Genomic DNA, 23,209 nt, shown 5'->3' with positions numbered 1-23,209 from the left:
AGTGCGATGCTCATAAGGGGGAGCCTTCTTAAAGGTGTAGACCGAGTTTCGGGTGATCTTACATTAAAGAGCCATCAAGTAGTTTTAAACTCATTAGATTACATGATGATAAAATATTACCGCTATCTGATTCGGTCCCTGTTCTTCTAATTCTGATTGAATAGTAGGAATCACATTTCCATCAGCAGTACGGACTCAAGATCAGTTGCCACATTAAAGGGATAGTTTTATCTAAAAAATGAAAATACTGTCATCATCTACAAGCACTCGTGTTGTAATAGTCCCGTATAATTAGAATGTAGAATGACAGCCATCAGTTATTATTCACTTGTATGTTAAAAACAAACAAACAGACATTTAAAGTTAATAATGACCGAGGCTATCATTTTCTCACATTTAGCCTAATATCTCCTTTTATGCTCCACGGAAGAAAGAAAGTCATACTGGCTTGGAAAAACATGCGAGTGAGTAAATGATGACCGAATGTTTAGTTGTGGTGAACTATCCCTTTAAGAGGCGGGTCAAGTGATTATTGACAGATTATGAAGCCAACTGATTCCTCGAGAGGCCGAACCGTTTCCTTGTGATTGACACTTTGATTATCAAACCAGGGATAAGTATTTGCCCTTTCTAACCAATATTAAAGTTTCTTGGGCGGGACAGTCTTTGTGAAGGTAAGGTTTAATGAGACTCCATTGGGTTGTAATCAGTGTCATGTCGGATTCATGTAAACTACAACATTGTAACAAAATGGCGTCTGTTTAGTAACGCGACCGGGCATAGCGGCGAAGTCACCTGACCTGTCCACCGTATTAAAGCGTCCAGAAAACAAGGTTTGCGAGACCGTAGGTTAATTGACGCGTTGACTTTGTCATCATAAATTATAGATAGTCATCTGTCGGAAGTAGTCATAAAGCATAACCTAATTTAGCCAGCTTTAGCTTAGCGTGCTAGACTTGAGCTCCGGGGCTGTTTAGAAAGCCGATGCTGGAGATAAGAAGCCGAATGCTTCTGAGATTCGCATGACTTTAGCTCACTATCTCGGCTTTAATCAGAGGACTCGAGCTGAAGTATGAATGTCAGTATGTGTTTGTGACACTGTTTTCTTTTAGCTGTCAGAATTTGAGAGGATGTTGCTAGACTCTTAATGTGAAATGTCATGGCTAAATCGTTAGTTTGTGACCAAAGCTGGAAGAGTGTGGACGAGATTACAAAATAGATTAAATAAGTGTCAAGTCCTAAACAACGCTGTATTTTGTGCTTTTAAGTTTGAGTTTAACACCAAAAACGAGTGAGTGTCAGTTGGTCAATAATACTTTGTTATACCATCGGTTGCTCTATTTTTATATGATCCACTAACACGGTGTGTGCTGTCATGCCTCCCCAGTTAAACTCGAGTTATTTGGTGGTTGTTTTGCTGGCTAACCGAGTTGTGTTCAATTATTTACCGTAGCTTTTCTTGGATCTGTTTAGACCGGATCTAATGTCTCAGAGGAATGATTCAAGTGTTTCCCTCAGTATGTGTGCGAGGATTTTTATATAACAATATTATGGCAGATAAGTTGTGGTTGAGTTTACACGGCCGCTGCTGGCGAGCGGAGGAATTCTTCACCTGCTGGCAGCTCGCAGAACTGTTCTTCCTCTGCTAATGCTGTTTGGGTTTTTACACAACCAATGAGCTTAATAAAATGTTATATTATCCATGACATACTGTAATTGTAGCCTGTAGATGGATGTACAGCTATATATACATAAAGTATAGTGCAAAAATTGAGTTGTCAGTGTTTTGTAGTATAGAACGATTGAGCTGCCTCCCTAGACTGTATATGGGCGTCCTAGACACGTGCTGCTGCTTTCAGTTGTGTGTGTGTGAAGGCAGATTTTGAGTACCAGTTATAATATTCTAATAAAGTGATTCACATTTTATCAAAATATGATTTTAACATGTTCATTTTTTTAATCTCATGGTTGTGCTGGTCTAGTTTTGGACTGTTGATTTTACCTTTGTGTGCAGCTAACGGGTCAAATTTGTCTATAGCCTACTACCAAAATAATTGGAATTACTTTAACAATAATTTATTGTTGTTTAATTTTCATTTAATCAAATTAGTGTTGGATGTTTTGAGGTTATAGTTGAATGTGCTTTGAAAACTTACTGTCATTGTTTTTCACTTTGAGATGTAAGAATCCATATGTGTTTTTTAAGGAGCAGGAGCGTTGGTTAGCCTAACCCTCCAGGTCAAGTTTGCCATGCCCATATAACTAGTTCTGGAGTGGTTCCGGAGAGAGTTTGTTTCTTTGCAAAGTAACATGGATTTTCTGTTTTTCTTCTCTTCACACCCACAGGTGTAACTCAAAAGGATTTTTCAGCTAGTCTTCTGACTGTGGATTTTACAACGACAAGGGATTTTTTTATTTTTGACAAAAGGGAAAAGAAATGAGCCAGTCTCATTTTTGATGGAGTTACATCAATCCCACATCCTGTCCGGCATGTACTAATGGCTGGTTTTTGTTTGTTGATGTGTATGGTTCGCTCTTAAAATAAAGGAATGTATTCATGGATCACACCTTAATGAAACAACTTATTTCACCATGGTGAAACTGGCCAATCCCCTGTACACAGAGTGGATTCTTGAGGCTATTCAGAAGATCAAAAGGCAGAAGCAGCGGCCTTCTGAGGAGCGGATTTGCCATGCCGTCTCAACCTCACACGGACTAGACAAGGGTGTCGTACTCCAGCAGCTGGAGCTCGCTGTGAAGGATGGATCCATCCTTAAGGTTACCAGCAAAGGGTGCGCTTCGTACAAAGACCCGGATAACCCGGGAAGGATTGCGGCCTTCAAGCTGGGAGGCTCTGGCTCGGTTTCTGTTGGATCTGTGATACCTGCAGGAGATCTGCGTCATGTGGATTGGAATAAAATCCTTAGGAGGGCTATCGAAGGTCTGGGCGTCCCGGCTGGCTCATCTCTAAGGAACATTGAGAGATTCCTTAGAAGCCAGGGTGACCTGGTGAATGTTGTGGCGAACCCCAGGTTTCAGCAGAGGCTGAGGCTAGCTGCTAAGCGGGCGGTTAACAACGGGCGGCTGCTCAAGGATGGTCCGCTCTACAGGATGAACAGTGGTGGACTGGGAGGAAAAGCTTGCTTCAGGAGTTTGGGGTTCTTTGCTGTCGACCTCCCACCTGTGACACTACTCCCTCATGAGAGAGACCAGGTACGTCCAGAACTTTTTGTATCTATATGGGCTCTACTAAAAAGCTGTGAATAATGTGTGTTGTTGTTGTTTGTTTTATAGTTTCTGCAAGTGTAAAGTCGCACAACTTCTATAAAACCAACTTTTACCCATTAATATGAACAACCATGGGAACTTATTTTCTTTTTTTGGGAACCTCTTCATTCAGTACAAAGCAGATTTGTGGCTAGGGGTGTTACAATATAATATCTATACAACATGCATCGTTGATAGTGGCAGTGGGCCTCAATTATTACTCTAAAGAAAAAATAAATAATCTTACAACAGGGTTCACGTGTGATTAAAGGGGTGTCATTTTCACAAGATGTAAAATATATCTCTGATGTCCTCAGTAGACTTGTAGTCAAGACCGCCTAAACTGAGACCAAGACACTACCAAGACCAGAGGGTATCGAGACCAAGACAAGACCGAGACCAAGACCAAGACAGACCAAGTCAAGACTAAGACCAAGTCGAGACCAAGACCGAGACCGGAGGGGGGAAAAACAGACTAGTGTTGAAGCTAAGCAATAACTTGTATGAATTCAAGAACAGCAGCATAGAGTTCAGCCGCAGTTTACATTCAATATATTACTTCAACTACACAGGCAGAACAATACAGAGACAGACCATGTCGTGTGTGTGACTGTGAGCTCACTGTAAATGTTTTTGCAGACTGGGTGAGATCAACTATAGCAATTTCATGATGGCTGTTACTGCCCTATTAGAGGATTGAGACTCCCTTAACTTTTGTGTACTGTTGAGGACTGACATGACTGGTACTGACTGGTTCATCTGACAAAACATCAAACACCATCTTGCTCCTCCAACAACTGACTAAAGAATGAGAAATATGTAACCAATTGAAATTATACTTAATGAGTAGATGAAATTGTAACATCAAATTAAAGATGCACAAATATAAACTTGGATTAGGCCTAATGTTTAGTCAACACAACGGAGATATGCAGTTGATATTTAAAATACCATTTATTTAGTCTAACACCTTAAATACAATAGGCCTACTGTAATTAAACAACACACACACACACCGTGCGCTCAAAGTCATCTGTCAGTTGTGCAGTTACCCAAAATCTCCTGAATGAAGTTAAAACCCATCATGTCACTGCTACAGTATGTGGTTTTTAAATCAAGTGATCAAAGTGCTCGTTGCCGGCGCTGCGATCAGTGGCGCGGATAAAGTGTTTTCTTGTGTGGCTCGCGCACACGCCGCACTGTCTTCACTCGGACGCGCGCTTCAATCCGTTGCGGATAACTCTCTATTTGTTCTGGTGAAATCACAAAACATAATGCACACAAACGTGTCCGTGCTTGATATACAACCACTGATGAACATAATCGGTTTTGATGAGAAAAAAAAACTATTCGAATCCAGAACCTCTGACACGGTTGGCGAAAGATCTACCACTTGACCATTAAGGTATACATAGATTAAAGAGGCGAAACGGTGGTCTAACAAAAAAATACATGCATTTGAAGGGCGCGAACGTTAATTGTGTCGTCGTGGATATTGTAGTATTGTATTGCTAAATCCCCCGACCACTATGTCGGTCTGAGACAGCGAGACCTAGACAAGACCGAGAGGTCCGAGACCAAGACAAGACCAAAGACCGTCAAGGCCGTGACAAGACCGAGGACCGGTATCGAGACCAAGACCGGTCTCAAAACATACATCACTAGTCCTCAGAGTGTGTGTGTGAAGTTTTAGCACAAAAATACCCCACAGATATTTTTCTATAGCATGTTAAATTTGTCACTTTTTGAGGGTTTGCAAAAACGCACCGTTTTGTGCCTGTCTTTAATGTTAAAACGGAGTCAGACAAAGATGGAGAGACTCAAGAAGTGACAACATGTAGAATGCAACAGGACGTCTCAGAATGGTTAGTTGATGAATTTATGTTGCTGATGTGGAGTTAACTATCTTCAATTAGGATATTCTGTCATGGTAATCTATAAATCGCTCGTATAGGAGCTGTTGTGAGATGCCCACAGAGTGACTTTCTATTGCATGTGAAAAGATGGATACTAAAGTTTGAGCTGACTCACAAATGTGCTCTTATACAACAACTTTTCCTCTTCTCAACATGGACTGTGTGTTCCCGGGGGCGGTTTTAGGCTTGCTGATGTCACTAACCCCGGAGGAATGTTGTGTAGTCCCTACCAGCCGTTTGTTGTAGTCCTTTTCTTTAAAAGCAAATATCTTCCTTTGCTTTGAACTTTGAGCGTTGTAACTTTGCAGATGTTGTTTATGCTCAAACAGCAACATTACACACTAACTAGAGTAAGAAAAGTGAAATCATTCTTTACCACCCATTTAATGAAACATTTGTGTGCCACCAATCGCATTGTGACAATGATCGTACGTTGATAAATTTGGCGGCTGAAAACAATCTACATTTAAAATATTACACCCCTAAAAATTCACGCTTTCGAAGCCTTGCCCCTAGAGTTTATGACATGGAAACTTAACCCAGCCAAGAAGAGGAAGTAATCTCATGAAAGAGAAATAGATTTTTCTCCAAAAACACCCATTGACCTCGTAATTGCAAACAATTGCTTATTTAATAGAAAACAGTTTATATTGTATATTACAATGTGTATTAAATATGTAGGCTATATTACATACACAAAAAAATGTCAAACATTATAAACACTAGCCTATAGCCTAGGCTATTTTAGTTTTCCTCCCTCCACAACAAATCCTTTAAATATAACAATATTCAGAACAGAACAAGAATGAAAAAAATATAGATAAAGAATATAATTATATAATATAATCAAGAAAGATAAATTATATATTAAACTATATAATAAAACACAAATTAGGCTATAGTGGCATCTTTATAAACAAGCATCAAGCCAAAATTAATTAGCCTAATTTAAAGTCGACATGAAATCAAAATTTAGCCTATTTACTTTGTTAGCGCATATTCTAGTCTTGTGGTGAATAATTAATCCGTGCAAGTTAATACATAGAAAAAAATAGTTTGCAGTGGTTACCTTAAATCAAAATCTGAAAAGTTACTTCCGGTCTGGATGGCGTTCCTTTTCTGATGACGTCAGTTTGACGGCTTGGGTTGAAAACGCTTAACCACTCCCCTCAAACCGTTACTCTGCTGTGAGCAGAGATGGAGAGGAGGAGCGCTAAAGTAAAACCCTGCCCTCTGTTCAATATTCCGTTTCACTTGGAAATACGTCACAACACTGGAGAAAAGTCGTTTGCAACTTCCGGTTCACGCGGACTTTAAAGCGAAACTGAAACGGCATTGGCCTCACCACTCTCATTTGGCAAAAATCCAATATCCATGTAAAACATCATTCTTCACATGCACAAAAAATGTGTTTGTTTCGGTGCTGGGCACTGATTTTACAGCCGACCATTTAAATGGAGAAGTGTAAGTTTTAGGCTATGTTTGGTTGACTGCATTTTAGTTTTATAATTAATGGCTGAAATGTCATATTCACGCTAACTTAAAAACTTGCGTATACAAGCTGAGACTTGACATAAGATTTGATCGTAGCCACCGCTCACATTGATAAATGGCAAGTTTTGTGTGGAAACGGTTGTACGTTTGTTTCATAAATGAGGCATAGTATTGTTTATAGTTCTCCCAAAATTAAAGTTTAGACCGATTTATTTTAGCAGTGGTTCCCAAACCGGGGGGCACGGCAAGGCTTAAAGTCTGCGTGAACCGGAAGTTGCAAACGACTTTTCTCCTGTGTTGTGACGTATTTCCAAGTGAAACGGAATATTGAACAGAGGGCAGGGTTTTACTTTAGCGCGGGGAGGGAGTGGTTAAGCGTTTTCAACCCAAGCCGTCAAACTGACGTCATCAGAAAAGGAACGCCATTCTAGACCGGAAGTAACTTTTCAAATTTTGATTAAAGGTAACCACGGCAAACTATTTTTTCCTATGTATTAACTTGCACGGATTAATTGTTCACCGCAAGACTAGTAATATGCGCTAACAAAGTAAAGGCTCAATTTTGATTTCATGTCGACTTTAAGGGATAGTGTAGCCGATAGTCAGCCGATTATGCAAATGAAACCTCTTCAGGGTGATACAAGACCCCACTGTGAAATTATCCCACTTATTATGTGGCTACTTGTCACAAAAATAAATAATTGAACACAATGTTAATTTGACACATGTTATTAGCTACCTCAAGATGCCTCTTTTATCAGTTGTAGCAGTTGTTGTCGTGGAATAGCAGACCGCTAGGTGGTGCGATTGAAGAATCAGAATTGAGTATTGCAGGGAGTCTTGTAAAAATATAAATCAATAATGCATGGTTCTGTGCTAGCATGGCCAAGTTTGTGAAAGGACTGCCAGTGCCAGGTAAACGTAAAGCTGACGAGGAATCTACTTTAAACGTCACAACCACCAAAACAACGTGTCTGAAGTAGACGCGAACATCATAACTTGAAGCGACAAAAGCAAATAGAATCACTCAGTAGAATACACTGGAATGCGGCACAGCACTTTCCGACAGTAAACTAATGCCCGTTCTATTTCTGCCATACCTCCAAGTGCTCGCACAACTTCTGCCACAAAGGATGAATACATTTGGAAAGTTCGCTTTGTCGCGTCCGCCGTCCAGTGTAGACAGCCTCAAGACGACAATATGATGAGGCACATCTCACCCTCAGATTCACCAGTACAATGGTGGGTAATGAAGAGAGAACCGTGTGTTGTGTGCCTCATAATATTAGCATTTGACAGTATGAAGGCGAACAAGTTAAGATGCCACTTAGAGACTTCAGCAGGGTTTCAAATGCCTAGTGTACTCAACAAGTGTCAGGAACAGAAATACTGCTTCCAAAAATACTTGTACGTTGATATGAACTATCTTACCAGAGCCACCAACATCATTCAGAGGTTGTAGCCTAACATCTAGGAACTGTAGGAAGTCAGTCATTTGTTGCTTTTCAGGGCTTAACTATACAAAAGTGGCTTTGTTGTCCTAAATTGTTGAAATATCTCAAAACCATAGCCCAACTCATTGTTTTGGTAAAGGGTTTCTTCACCATTCCCCCCAAACCGCTTTGTCATCCCCATGAGTGAGCTTGGGTTTGATTTTAACATTGTGTGATTGAAATGTTCTGTGAAAAATTAGAAGACCATGTTTTTATTCCTAAATCATCTTTGGTTTGCTCCAAGATAGTTCTCTAAATGAGGGCATGATATGCTGCAGATGTTGGAGTAGCTGTGTGTTTGACTGAGGGATTTTTTTGCGAGTTACTGTGCTTGAATGTTGTCCTACATCTTAAAGTCGGCATGAAATCAAAATTGACCCTATTTACTTTGTTAGTGGATATTACTAGTCTTGTGGTGAACAATTAATCCGTGCAAGTTAATACACGGAAAAAAATTGTTTGCCGAAGTTATCTTTAATCAAAGTCTGAAAAGTTACTTCCGGGTCTGGAATGGTTCTTTTTTCTGATGACGTAGGCTTGAAGGCTTGGGTTGCTTAAACGCCTAACCACTCCCCTCAAACCGTTACTCTGCTATGGGCGAAAGATGATGGAGAGGAGGAGCGCTGAAGTAAAACCCTGCCCTCTGCTCAATATTCCCTTTCACTCGGAAATGCGTCACAACACTTGAGAAAAGTCGTTTGCAACTTCCGGTTCACGTGGACTTTAATAATCTAAACCTTTCTGCAATTAATTTTACCGGTGCTATTTCCATATTTCAAAATCTTAAGTCAACATGAAACAGCATTTGCAACCTATTGTACTTTTGTAATGTAAAACATTTCCAGTGTATTTAATGAGTGAAAATGTAGAATGAGACTTAATTTGATATTTTAGAAGGTTGGATTTGTGAAAGTGGCGGTTCTGTGCACGAATGGAGCTGGTTGGAGGAGAGTGGTTGATTGAAGATTTGTGATGTAAGCAAGTGCTGAAAGTTTTTTTTTTTTTTTTTTTTTAAACACAATTGGAACCATGCGCACTGAATCATTCAATAAGACCATTATCGTGTAGTAAATGGGTTTATTTTGATTTTATGTTGAGTTTACTTTGCAAGCTTAATAATGATGGAGATGCCTACATTGTTAGGCAAGTGTTGAGTCATGTTTTGAACCACTCTATGAAGATGTGAAACTGACGTTGATAGAACAGCCCATTATAACCTATGTCAGTGTTATACATCTTTGCAGAAACCTAGTTAACCCCCTTCTGGTGTCCTGCGTTATGGTCATTGTGTTCAACAGGGACTCGACTTTGTCTGTTCCTTTTCTTTGATATATTTGTTTAAAAAGCTTCAACCTTAATATAATAGCCTACTTTTTAGATTATTCCTACATCAGTCATGGCATTGCAGATTGTCTTTTCCAAACTTCATATAGGCTACATCATTTGTCTTTCCGTTTGGGCTACGTATAGTTGATTATAAGTCTTTCTTTTATGTCACACATAGTAAGACACAATGTAGCAATAGTCTATAGACCAATAAAAATGTGAAGATTGTCAGTAACTTGCTGGTCACTTAAGGTCCATACTTGGTGGCTCTTAATGCTCTTTTCCTACAGTGGTCAGTGAACAATCAGAGGCCATTTGGTAATCAAATCTTGGAGCACATTCCCTTGTCCACTTCGTATTGAGTTGCTCTTTGAAAGCAAAAGCTTTTGGTTTCCATGCACGGGGGCTTGACTGTTGCTAAGCAATGTGCTTCATTGACCCTAGGACATGATAGTATGGTGCCAGCCTTTTTTTCACAATCACAGAGACGGTCTGCCGTCTTGCAGATGGTTCAGGGGGACTGCAGTGGTGGGCTGGCTGCTGATTAGCTCAATGCATTAAAAGAGCTCTTTTGTTGTTAATTGTGTGCTTGGGGACTGGTCAGTCTGCAGCTGCTCCAGGCCTCTTTATCATATTCTGTGAGGGGTTAAATTATGAGAAAAGAGAGGGCCAAATCCGGCTTTCTTTTGTCCCATTAGCTGGCAGGATTAGATTTTGCGTTGAAGGTGTATTAGATCTCATGGCTGGCCTCTCTTGTTGACGTTCTTGAAACTCTTGCTTAGTTTAAAAGATAGTAATTCAATGAAGGTCTGTTAAAGCTTTGCTGATTACATCTGTTCTTCAGTAATGGTGTTGAATCAGTACTAGACCACTGTTTACCAGCTGTGGCTGATGCAATTTGCTCACATTTTAGAAATTTCATTATGGTATTTTGGTCTTAGCAGTGCCAGTGCATTTTACTTTAGATATCAGATCATATCTAAATTGATATCAGAACGTTTTGTGAAGAATCGTCGAATTTACACCTCAACTAAACAAGTTTAATAAACTTAATAGTGATTATTGTCATTTATATTTTGTATAAATTTATATTTACATTTATATTCAGTCCCTTTTTATGAATAGAAAGCACTATACTGTGTTTTTTTTACATTTTATATAGGCCTACATGTAGCCTATATAGGCTACTATGCAGATCTGTAATAAAAATCAAGTATTTAATCAAATGTTTGGTGCTGCTAATCTGAGTTAAAAGGTACACATTTCTGAATGGTGTCAAAGTGGTACACCACCAAAGTCTTTGGTACATGTTGCCACTGGTTGTTTTCTACTAGGTGTTCCTAGTTGTGGTTGTGCTAGTGATGTTTATAGCCATCTTTCCACTGTCTTCAATCCCATTGGTAGACCTAGTTGCTGTATTAAAGGGATAGTTCACTTTGAAATAAAATTTTGGTATGTTTTAGCTTACCTGAAGTGCATCCAAGATGTAGGTGTCTGTCTCCGCAGTAGTTTAAATTTTGATATTTCGGTCAAACCGTTCTTGTCTGTCAGTCATATAATGCAGGTATATAGGTACTGTATCCAAAAGCATGCAGAGATGTCTCTAATAGCATGCAGAGAAAAGTCCAAATTAAAAAATTCCCCATCGTAAGTGCACATTGATGGCCTAAGCTCACGCGAACTCATCCAGGAGTGTTGAGTTTTAACTTATTCCCAATTTGTAAGTCTTCTATCTTGACACTACTCGCTTCATTGTTCAGGTCAATCAAAGGCATACGTTGAGCCGTACAGCCAATCACACGTGTTTCTGCTGAGTTTAAAAATGCAACGTCCAATCGAAGGCGGTTAGATTAGTTTCCGGGGAAGAAATCCGGTGTAAACAGATCACTTGGACGTTGTTGTGTAAAAGAGATAAAAACGATATAAATACTGTTCGTTTTATCACACAAAGCGCTTGTTTCATGTCTTAGGCCATCAATGTGCACTTACAATGGGGAATTTTTTCATTTGGACTTTTCTCTGCATGCTATTAGAGACATCTTTGCATGCTTTTGGATACAGTACCTATATACCTGCATTATATGACTGAGAGACAAGAACGGTTTGACCTAAAAATATCAAAATTGAAACTACTGCGGAGACAAAGACACCTACATCTTGGATGCACTTCAGGTAAGCTAAAACATACCAAAATTGTATTTAAAAGTGAACTATCCCTTTAAGTAGCTCTGCGTTTGTATAAAGTTGTAAGTCTTTGGTGTTGTGAACAGGGATTTACTGCAGTTGTAGGAGTACAGATGAATGTTCTAAACTACTCTAGAGTGAACTTTTGCAGGAAAATAGCTTGATATGCTTAAAGGGGTCATCTGATGCCCATTTTCCACAAGTTGGTATGATTCTTTAGAGTCTTCATGTAAAGTTTGTAACATACTTTGATTGTGTAAAACAACCTTTTTACCTCCTCAAAAACAGCTTTGTTCACAGCGACCTGTTTTGGTGCATGTCTCTTTAAATGATAATGAGCAACTGCTCACCCCACCCATCTCTTCCATGAGGCGTGTGGACACAAGACACATAAAGTGCTCCCTGGGCTACCTGCCTTGGCAGACCGGAGCATAAGCAATATGACATCATATTGCTCAGAAACGGCTTTGAGTGTTTAGGCTTTTTAAGGATTAAAAAAAAGGAGTGAATGGATTTTTTCTATTATATTTTGGTTCTGTCCACACACTGCAAAGACGCATTTATGCAAACACCATATAAAAGTGAATTTTGCATCCGAATTTATTACAGTTTATTAATTTTTTTATTCAGTTTGCAGTTTATTGATGTCATCTCCATCATCTGTGACTTCTGCTAAATGCTCCTTTCAAAGCAGTATCACTTTCTTTCCATGCATCTGGTATGTATTTAGGCTAACTGTTCAATCATTATTATTGTTTGCACAATAATGAGCCTGTGGCTTATGTGAAGAAACTCATACTCTGATGTTTTTAGAGATACACAATAAGGCCCTAGTTAAACACACTGCAACACAAGGTCAATAGTTCAGATTTTTACTTGCTGTTTGGGCTTAGTGGTCTCTTCAATGTCACTATTGATAGTTCAAGATTGAGATCTCTGTAACTCTAGAGCTCCTGGATCAATTTTTGTTGCCATTGAACCTGTTCGCTTTGTGTTAACAACTCAAGTCCCTAAGCATTAAGCCACTGCCACCACATATATGCATAATTAGTAAGGGTCAGACACAGCCTGAAGTGGAGATGGCTTAATTAGAGCTGGAGTAATTGTCACTTAGCTAACCTGAGTCTCAGATACCTGAACGTGTGCCATGTTGCTGTTCCTCGGGCAGATTGACCTGAATGAAGTAATGGTAATGTAATAGCCCTGCCATCCTCGTTAAGTTCCTGGACTTTAGAGGACTGGATGAGCTAATAGAGCTGTTGGAAAATGTAATGGGACGAGTCACGGGTCAGCGTTAGAACAGATCTGCCCTACATTCCTCTTTCACGCTGAAGCATGAGACGTCGTCAGGCTTAAATAAAATTGTACTTCTTGACTCTATTTGGTCTCAAACCACATTAAAAGATGATGGTTCATGTCACTGGATTGGATCTCACAAACCGAGCCAGGAGACACACAATTTACGTGTCAGTTACTGTTAGTGTCTGGATAAGGGCAAGGCACAACCGCATGCACACCACCATTCAAAAGTGATATGCCCCTACTTGTGGGTATCCAAGGTGGGATCTCAGGAAGCTTATGTAGATAAGAGGCACAGCAGTCATGTTTAATGTGGGTTGAAGCCCATGTTTAATGTGGGTTGAAGCCCATGTTTACTTTGCTCCTTAGGGATTTTGTCCCCCGAACGTTACCGTTTCACGGTATTGGAACAGAGAATGACTCCTCCTTAAACATTAGTTACTGTATATATTCATCATTAATTTGCAGTGCTTTAGCTTATTGATATCTGTAAATGCATCCCCTTTATTTGAAAGTATGTTGTTTTTCCTGTCCCTAGTAGTGATATATTCGTTAACTTCATTGTGCTTGTTTTTCACAACCTTTGGCCTCATGCGGAAGTATGAATACTTATCTTTTTTTTTAGGACCAGTAAGAACATGGTGGATGAATGGAGATTACTCCATGGAGGCTACTATTGAAATAACTTTTACCTAGACCAAAGAGTTAGGCCTACCTGTGCCTCTTAAAGTGCTTTCATCTTAGAAGGCTTAGGAGAACTACGAGAACACGTATGTGTAATCATTAATCGTTTCCACTAATTCCACTTTTGTGCATGCAAGTATTTTGTCATTATTTATAAAATAGGCTATATTAATGGTTAAACCAATGCACTATTCTTGCAATGTTGTGTGGCTTCAATAAATCATGTTAAAGGCCTATTGAATAACAAATGTTGGAGGATGTTCATTGACACAAGTGTACAAAACGGTGTATTAATTGTCTATTGGTTTTAAGGGTAATTCAATGCATGAGAGCTCATTCACACTGTAGTTTAATTTGGGTGTCATTAGTCTTGATTTTAATTGAATGAGGCCAGATTTAGTTTTAGAATTTGTTTATCATTATTTTATTAATCAAAAATCAACTTCCAAAAAAAACTTTCATATATTTTTGATTTTGCATTTGTTTGTTTTTTATTATGCTAAGATTTATAAATAAAAAAATAAATAAAAACAGTCCTGAGATTGGTTAGAATAGTAAATTTGCAGCATCACGTACTACAAATAACTTTGTTTCTTTTTTGAAGTCCATTTGAAACTTCAGAGATAACCTCATGTTCTTTTTTCACTTTCACTTTTTCACTTTTGCAATGTTCAAATTAAGACATGTACACACACCCCTGCGGTCATCACAGCCACACGTTTTGCAGAATTTTTTTGCAGACTTGCACCTGTAGCACTTGATTGTTCCCTGTGCGGCCGCTGCAGTCAGGATTCACTGGCCTTTAATTCAGAGCCAAACACGGCACAGAACGTTCTGTCATCAGTCTGGTGTGGATGTGCTCTAGCTCCACTTAGTGGACAAAACAACTGAGAAAGGCATGTTCAGGTGTAGCTTTTGTGATAGCCTTAAATAAAAGGATAATGAGTTAATGAGCTGAGAGGTGAGTGTTTCAACACGCTATTATTGCCCGTTTTAGATGGAAACGCTGTCTCATCTGTGGAATGTTCCTTTTGTAAACATTCCAGATCACATATTCAGTAGGGTGTAGTCACCAGCCAGCACATATTTGTGCTCTCACTATTGCAAGAATTGTGTCCTAGTGTAATGTATAAGCAAATAGATGCTCATTTTGGTGCTAGTTTTTTTTAACTTTTTTATTTTTTTAATGAAGCTGTAATAGTATTTAAACAAATACTGAGGCATTTCAGACTACATATTACTAACGGCTACATTGTCACATGGTCTCATTACATGTGTGCATTCAATCATATGAGTCAGGAAGTTTGTTAAAAAGTGTCACTGATATAACTTCTGGTTAATCCAGCACACTGGACATTAAATGTATAATCGATTAGGCTACATTTCAATGTGGGATACCATGATCTATGTGCTGTTGTGCATCAAGTGTTGGCAAATTTAGTAGAACACCTGGGTATACTGAAAGTTTGCATATTATGATATGAACAATGTACAAAAGAAGTGTGCTATTCCAAACTTAGTCCAAATGCTCACACTGGTGGGCGGGGCATATTAGTGGTTGGGAATAATCTGGGAAAGTTTCTATTCCAATAAGGTAAAGAAAAAAGGTAAAAACATTTAGATATCAAACTTTTTTTTTTTTCTGGGAATTTTTGCAAAACATTCTTACAATTGAATACCATGAACCAAAATCAGCAGCCTGAATAACACTAACACTGGGAACTTTTGCCTAATATGGTGTTAACAAAAATACCACAGCAACTAAACTAACTATTATAAATTTCAAAAACAAATTAGCCAAATCACACAACTGAACTTTTTTTTTCTTTCTTTTTTCTTTCTTTTGTTCTTTGGTTAACATTGACACAGAAGGCAGCAGGTTTGTTAGGATCCTTTCACTTTAAGACCATCTGCACAGATCCAATATACTGTTACACGTGCGTTTTCTTTCTCAACTCTTTACATTCACTTAATACAAAACCGATTGTTTACGAGGATATTTTGACAATTTTGTGTGTAGCTATTTGTCAGTTCAAGCGCAAGACGACACGAAAGAGAACTCTACTCAGTATTCATGCTTTATATGAGAGTTGTTTTTTTGTGCCAGTGCTTTTTCGTGCGGGTGACGAATAGAGTTCTCTTCCGCGTCAACTTGCGCTTGAAAAGTTTAAAATCACATTAAAATGCACATTCATGGACAATTGATAAGCAGAATTGATATGCGTGTGTCTTATCAAATCCATAGTTCTGGTAAATTTGGAACCAGTTTTCAATACCCTAGACCCTATTGACTTCCATTTGTATGGACAAAAAACACAAACAAAAATTCTCAAGATATCATCTTTTATACTTAAAATAGCTGTTTGGCTGAACATTATTCAATCATGGACAGTGGTTCCACGTTTAACTTAACTTGAATGGTTTTCATTAAAATTGATTTATTCAAATAATTCTACAATTAATGCTTCTTGTTTATTCCTGTGGTTTACAAAACAAACTAAACTGGTTTCATCCAGAGCACTACCATAGGGGTTGCTTTATTATTAAAGCAATTCAAATTATTGTTAGCAAGTCGTGAACCCAAGCACGAGCTCAACACTTCACCATAATGGTAACCCCCAAAACCACTGACATAACAGAAACTTCAAAATACCAACATAATAGAACATTGAAATATTAACAAGTCTCTCCATTTTCTCATCTTGCTAAAAAAATATGAAATGACGCTATTTCAATATTTACTCTCCCAATTCAGCCTCTTTGCAAAGCATGATTGGAAGTGAAAGTCCTGTTTGATTGGATTACATGATTGTATCATTTTGAAATAACATCTTTCAATCATCAAGTTAAAGGGGTGGTAAAATGCCATTTTCACAAGATGTAAAATAAATCTTGTGTGTGTGGTTTTAGCGCAATTTTTTTAAATTTTTTATAAAGCATGTTAAAGTTGTCACTTTTTGAGGGTTTGCACAAATGCACCGTTTTGTGCATGGCCCTTTAAATGCAAATGAGCTGCTGCAGAGGGCGGGGTTTCAAGAGCTCGTGTGTGTTAGCAGCTTCGATTACCTCACGCAGACACACTAAAATGACAGAAACTGTTCTGCCTTTAATGTTAAAACAGAGTCAGACAAAGATGGAGAGACTCAAGAAGTGACAACATGTAGAATGCAACAGGACATCTCTGAATGGTTAGTTGATGAATTTATGTTGCTGATGTGGAGTTAACAATCTTCAAATAGCATATTCTGTCATGGTAATCTATAAATCGCTCGTATAGGAACTGTTGTGAGATGCCCACAGAGTGACTTTCTATTGCATGTGAAAAGATGGATGCTAAAGTTTGAGCTGACTCACAAATGTGCTCTTATACAACAACTTTTCCTCTTCTCAACATGCATGTTCCCGGGGTGGGGTTTATGTACATTTTAGGGGTGATGTCACTAACCCCGGAGGAATGTCGTGTAGTCCCTACTAGCCGTTTGTTGTAGTCCTTTTTTAAAAATGAAATATCTTCCTTTGCTTTGAACTTAGAGCGTTGTAACTTTGCAGATGTTTTTTATGCTCAAACAGCAACATTACACACTAACTAAAGTTAGAAAAGTGAAATCATACTTTACCACCCCTTTAAGTCGAAGAGTAACCGTTTCAAGTCAATTTAACATGAAGCAATCATATTTGAACCAGAAACCTGATACAATGCTGTTAAATCAAAATGAATTGCTTAAAGTGAACAGCATCATAAAAAGAAATTGTGTACTTAACGCAACACAGAAGAAAGTAAGTTCAAGTTTGCAATGACACAAGGGTTAATAAATTATGACAATTTTCATTTTGGGGTCGACCATCCATTAAAAAAAAAAAAATCAATTGTCTTACATGAGTTATCAATTATGTAAAGCTACAAAACAGCTTCACAAACAGTATTTTAAACCACACAGTATCATTGTTTCTATGCTACAACAATTCAGATTTTCACAGAAATACTGGGATAAAAGTTTATAGTTCTGATAGCAATCACAATCCGTTTAAAAATAACTTGGCTCCTCAAATAACAATTGTAATGATTGTATCGATTACATTATGCCGCCAGGTGGCGAAAAGTGACTGTTAAAAAATTTATTTGTCATTGAATCATTCATTCAAGAGATTCATTTACAAATGCGGATTCATCCAGTAATGAAACAAGTATTTATGAGTCATTGAAACCTAGACAACATTTTTTTATAAATAATGAATTCAGATTAATTAAACATTTTAAACAGACTGCAGCTTTTTATTACATGTTTTGTTTAGGCTAGTTGTCTATTCAGCAACGTGGAAGAATCATGATCTGTTTGAAAAAAATTATTTTAAAGAATCATGATTCTAAATTTATCCAGAATCGTGCAGGTCTAACTTGAAGGTATGTTTTTAAAAGGTATAAATTGCAGTGGAGAGAAAACGTGAAGGTAGTTTTAGTTCTCATGGATAAATGGTTCGGTTTGCCTAGCAGGATTTATTTGACGCTTAAATAGTGCATCACTACCACAATGACATGTTGGCTACACAGACATAAATACATGATGTGAAATTCTGTATGAGTGCTTAGAAGTTGTCATGTGAGAATCTGCCTGTGTGTTGTTGTTATTTTCCTACATATCAAGTAGCTTACTCTCAGATCATATCTAGCCTAACTCTGTCAAAAATGCCAGGCTTTCAAGAGATGTTTTTTTATCTATATGCACATACACTATGTGTGTGTAGTATGTTTTTCATGTGAAGAAAAAAAATCAGTAGAGAAGCAGTGGAGTTCTGCCATTGAAATCAGTTTAGTGCAAATGATATTGAATGATGTGGTGGTGTGTAGAGCTGCAGTAGAGGGTTTATTTGTATTTATATGAGACTGCGGTGCCTGTGCTTTTCCCCTTCTGTGCGTGAATACAGAATTATTGTTTGGAGGCAATTGAGGTCAAGCATTATGTGCATGGTGGGATTTGTGTTGTGTATATCGTGATTATGTTGCCCTCGGGGAGAGAAGCCCTTTATAGGCTATGAGCACACATTTATTTCTGAGCACTAACCAACTCGTCATTTGTATGAAGAGCTGTACGTATCATTCAGGGGCCATCGATTGGAGCCTTTCAATTGGCACTTAAACGAAAACTTGCAATGTTTATGAATAACCCATCTGCAAATTGATGGTCTGCCAAAATGATTAATAGGCTAGGGATTGATTGCCTGTTGCATAAAACAATTAATCTGGCATTACTCTCAACAGGTTTCTCACCAGAACAGACACTCAATATTTATCAACACGGCACAGCGGGGAGCTCAGCCTGAGTGGCTCTCTTGAGATGGTACAGAGAACATACCCACTAGATGTAGTTTTGCTCCATCTTCTAATGCCCCATCTGCATCTAATATACACCATCCCCCAACAGATCGCTCTGTCTCTTGCTGACAAGCCTTTTGGGAGAGAATTGAGCTGAATTGCTCGCTTGTTTACTCTCAACTTCTACCGGTTTCTCTTCTCGGGAGACTGGTGTGTTTTTGCGAGCGTGTGATGCAGAATCTAAGGACTCAGGCTTGAATGGGCTTACACAACCCATGTGGAGATTTAGATGTAACAGTTTGGAGATGTGAGGGTGTGGTGGCAGACTTTCCCGTCAGATTCCATGTAACCTTTTTCTGATCTCCACTACACAAGTCCTGCATGCCACAGGCTTTCGTGGGAGGAAAGATACAGTCTTATCTTGAGAGCTATTCACTGAGCCTGTTCGGTTCCCTCTAATCTTCTTTTGGCATCAGCAACTTGCGTTACCCTCATTCAGAGGGCACTGGCTACACCTCTCGCAGTTGTATAACATCCCATTGCCAATATTTACACAGGCTCAGTGTTGTGTATCACAGCGCTCGGTGATACGGCAAGGCGGTGTGTGTGGTGACGTGCACAATTCAGGACACATCCTGCTGGGCATCCTTTATCCTTCATCAGCAGTACCAGATTTATTGCATGTTTGTGTGTTGGTTGAATTGGCTGCTGCCTTTTTGAAGGTTTTTACACAATGTAATCTTTACAGTAGTCAAATGCAGCACACATCCTAAATTCAAAAGAGGCATTTGGGTTTAATTTCCTCTTTGTGGTATCATGTCTCGTGGTTTCTGCATCTGGGTTAGTATCTGACCTCCAGAGATATTGGAAACCTGACCTAGTAAGTGCCAGAATGTACTAGGGTTGTTGCAATAAAGAATTTTCAGAAAACGATATCCCTTTTAATTATATAAGCTGCATTTATTTGATCAAAAGTATAGTAAAAACTGTAATATTGTGAAATATTACAAATTTAAAAATAACTTAATTGTTAATATTATTTAATTTTACATTTCATTTGATTTAATTTTAACGGTCACCACTGGTTGCACTGCAATGCCAAAATCAACAGCCGCCTGTGAGTCAGACAGCACTCTATCAATTTGAGTCTGTGGTAGCCTACACTGCAGAAAGGCCAGTTTTGCTCTTACTAGTATCTTTATTTTAGTATTGGTACTTGGTACTGAAGTAGGCTACATCTGACATCCCTAGAATGTACTTCACAATGTGCCTTTTCGTTTGTTATTGAGTGATTTGAGATTGATTTAACTCGTGTTTGTATCTGGCCTCTGCCAGGAGCTGCTTTATATCTGGCACTGTGTATCTGTCCTCCATAATCACATGCTTAATAACTAGCCGACTCCCTGGGTTTGTAACCACCTGTCTAGTTTGACATTCAATATTCAAACAAAGCTAATCAAAACACCTGCCAAATCTTTTATCTTCCAATCTGTACTCATTTTATATGCCACTCATGCGCCTTGTTTAATAATAGTTGTAGTGTGTTTCAAATCTTGGATCTTTGTATGTGTACATAAAATATTATTTAAAGCACTGGATTGCTTAAAGCTGTTTACATTAGAGCTGGCGCGGTAACCGCAATATTAAAATACAGTGACACTGACAACTTGACAAGCCAACTGCAGAAGCAACCACCACAACTTCGATGTTCACATGTTTTTTTTCTCCTTAAGGCTATGCTCTTGTTTTACACTTCATGCATGTGTATTGAATGTTGCATAAGTTAATAATGAGAACAAGAGGGGAGAATGTCATTATTTTTTTTCATTATTATTCTCTGCCAACTGGCTTTTTTTTAAGACGTGTACAATTATGATTTGTAGAGATGCTTCGTAGATTTGCATTAAACAAGCCTAAATAGACAGTGAGAGAGAGAGATCGGTTGAGTGTGTGCGCGATTTACCTGCATCTGTTCTCTGTCAAGTAATATATTTGTGAGAAAAAAAAAAAAAAACGTTTGCCGTGTCCGAAGAGGAACACTAAATCTTTGTCGTAGCATCCTGTCAACATTTCCTGGCATCAGCACGGAATTGAATGTCAGTGCATTGAATCAATGCTATTTGGTCTATGAAGTGACGCATTGCTGTTCGGTTGAGCCTTGTAAATTGGAGCTCAGTTTAAAAAAAATGAACTAGCTTGTTTCATTAATTAATGAATCCGCATTTTTGAACGTATTAGTTCAATGAACGGTTTGATGACTCGCTCAAAGACAGTCTCTTGCTTCCACCTTGTTTGACGTAATAATGTAACTTGCACTGACAGCCTGTCTTGAATGCACAGAGATATCAGCAGTTTTAGAAAGCCTCTACTAACAGTTCTACATGCAACATTAGCACAAGCTTATTGTCAGGTTTATTTTCTGTTATGTGAACCCTTATTTTGTCATTCTTTTCTGTTTCCTTTAGTTCATGTTTTCCTGCTCTGTTTAGTTTTGATTGTCACTGGTTACTGATTTTGTCCTCTTTTGTTTCTGTAGTTATGTATTAGTTTCACATATGTCTAGTTTACTTACCTTTGTTTTACCCCTGTTTATATAGCCACGTGTTTCAGTTGTTCTTGGTCACGTCTTGTATTGTGTGGTTTGCTTTGCATCCTGTATGTTCATTCAGAGTGTTTGGATTATTAATAAAAACCTGTTTTGTTTTTGAATCTCCTTCGTCTTTGTGCCAGCTGATCACTTTGTAAAAAAAAAATTTTTTAATGGTGATTCGGCGTATCACAATATTGAGCCACTCAAAATCTCTGCAAGTGGAAATTCCTTCACCGCAACAGCTGTAGCTCACGTGGTGTGTAGGGGGTTTAGCTTGAGTACATCTTTAGTGTTTTAGCTTGTCAAACATGTAGACTTTGTAAACCATACTTTTTTTTTTGTATGTGTGTTTTTATCTGAGGAATAAAAAAATAAAGAAAAGTTGCATCATTGTTGGCAGTTTTATTTAAATTATAAGTCTACATCAATTAAAAACATGCTCTTTTTTTCTTTTCTTTTTTCACTCTAGCCACGTGCTGACCCCATACCCATATGCAGCTTCTGTTTGGGCACAAAGGAGTCCAATCGAGACAAGAGGCCAGAGGAGTTGCTGTCCTGTGCTGACTGTGGGAGCAGCGGTAAGACCGGTGTTTGAACTCTCTGACTGAGCCATGCCTATAGATGGGCAGTGTATTATCTGTAAGTCTGTTAAATGTAACTTGCTTTTGGCCATTTGGCAAAGAATTTTATTGATTGAAGTGTGAATCAGGGTCCGTCTCAATCAGCTCCCTAGTTTAGTAGTCAGGGAACTGCTCAAGGAGGTGGTCATTTTAAGGGCTGTCGTAATGGCAAAATACTTCCTTTGTGCTGAAGCATTTGCTCCCTGAAAAGTCCCACAATGTACAGTGAAAACCAGGGAGCATCGATGCTCACTGTTTCCTTAACTGAAGTTCTGAAGAGCAAAACATAAATCACGTGACCCAACTCACTACATGTAATGACACGCAATTATTTTTTAAGGCGAGACACTACAGGTGAATAGGGTAAAATGTTTAACTAGCAGATATCACCATGAAACTTTCTTTCCCAGTTGATTGCCTACCGTACATTAAGATGAGAAAAAAAAATCTGTAATTTAATGTTTCAATATGTAAATTAGGCATTGTCTAATTAAATATTTGCTAATTTGCATATATTTAAAAAAAATGAAATCTGAGTTTAGGATAAAGCCAGGTTCAAAATAATTTTTTTCATTGTGTTCAGCACATATTAGATAAGAAAATTACAGAGGGATTTATGGATATCTACTTTTGTTATCCTGTAAATCAGAATATACTGTCAATAGCCTTACATTTATTTTCGCCATGTTTTTTGGAATAAAATGTTATATAAATTGGGCTAGGAATAATAAATGTCTTCATAATATAACTAGGTACAATACTGGAAGGTTTGGTGTGTATATGTGCTACTGAAGTGGAGATTTCGGACGTGGAGTATGAGAGAAAAGTAATTTTGAGAAAACGGGCTTTAAATATTGGCATCAATAAGATTGCGCATTTAGAGTTAAATCCCTTCTTTTACTTTCACGATTGGTTGCTGATAAAAAGGAAATGACCATATTTGGATCCAACAGCATTGTACAGGAGAGAGAGCGCTTTCTAACGGTGTATGTGATGACAGGGTGCAGGCAGCGGGATAATTTAGA

The 23,209-nt window shown here is 38.2% G+C and overlaps 1 protein-coding gene across 3 annotated transcripts in view; it reads left to right on the top strand.

Moving 5' to 3' along the window:
• Positions 1–23,209, top strand: part of kat6b (K(lysine) acetyltransferase 6B) — a 43,452-nt gene that overhangs the window by 792 nt on the left and 19,451 nt on the right. For 2 of the 3 annotated variants that reach the window (XM_079635667.1, XM_079635666.1), the window contains exons 1-3: positions 669–833; positions 2,347–3,213; positions 22,034–22,142. In XM_079635667.1, coding sequence (XP_079491793.1) covers positions 2,593–3,213; positions 22,034–22,142 — 730 coding nt within the window. In that variant the 5' untranslated portion in view covers positions 669–833; positions 2,347–2,592. Of the gene's footprint in view, positions 1–668; positions 834–2,346; positions 3,214–22,033; positions 22,143–23,209 lie in introns of those variants that run through there. The other variant, XM_079635665.1, reaches the window with a different exon arrangement.

The sequence above is a fragment of the Phoxinus phoxinus genome (assembly GCF_949152265.1).
Source record: "Phoxinus phoxinus genome assembly, chromosome: 14".
Lineage (NCBI taxonomy): Eukaryota > Metazoa > Chordata > Actinopteri > Cypriniformes > Leuciscidae > Phoxinus > Phoxinus phoxinus.
The sequence above is the reverse complement of the archived record's forward strand: the minus strand, read 5'-3'. Positions and strand labels throughout refer to the sequence as shown.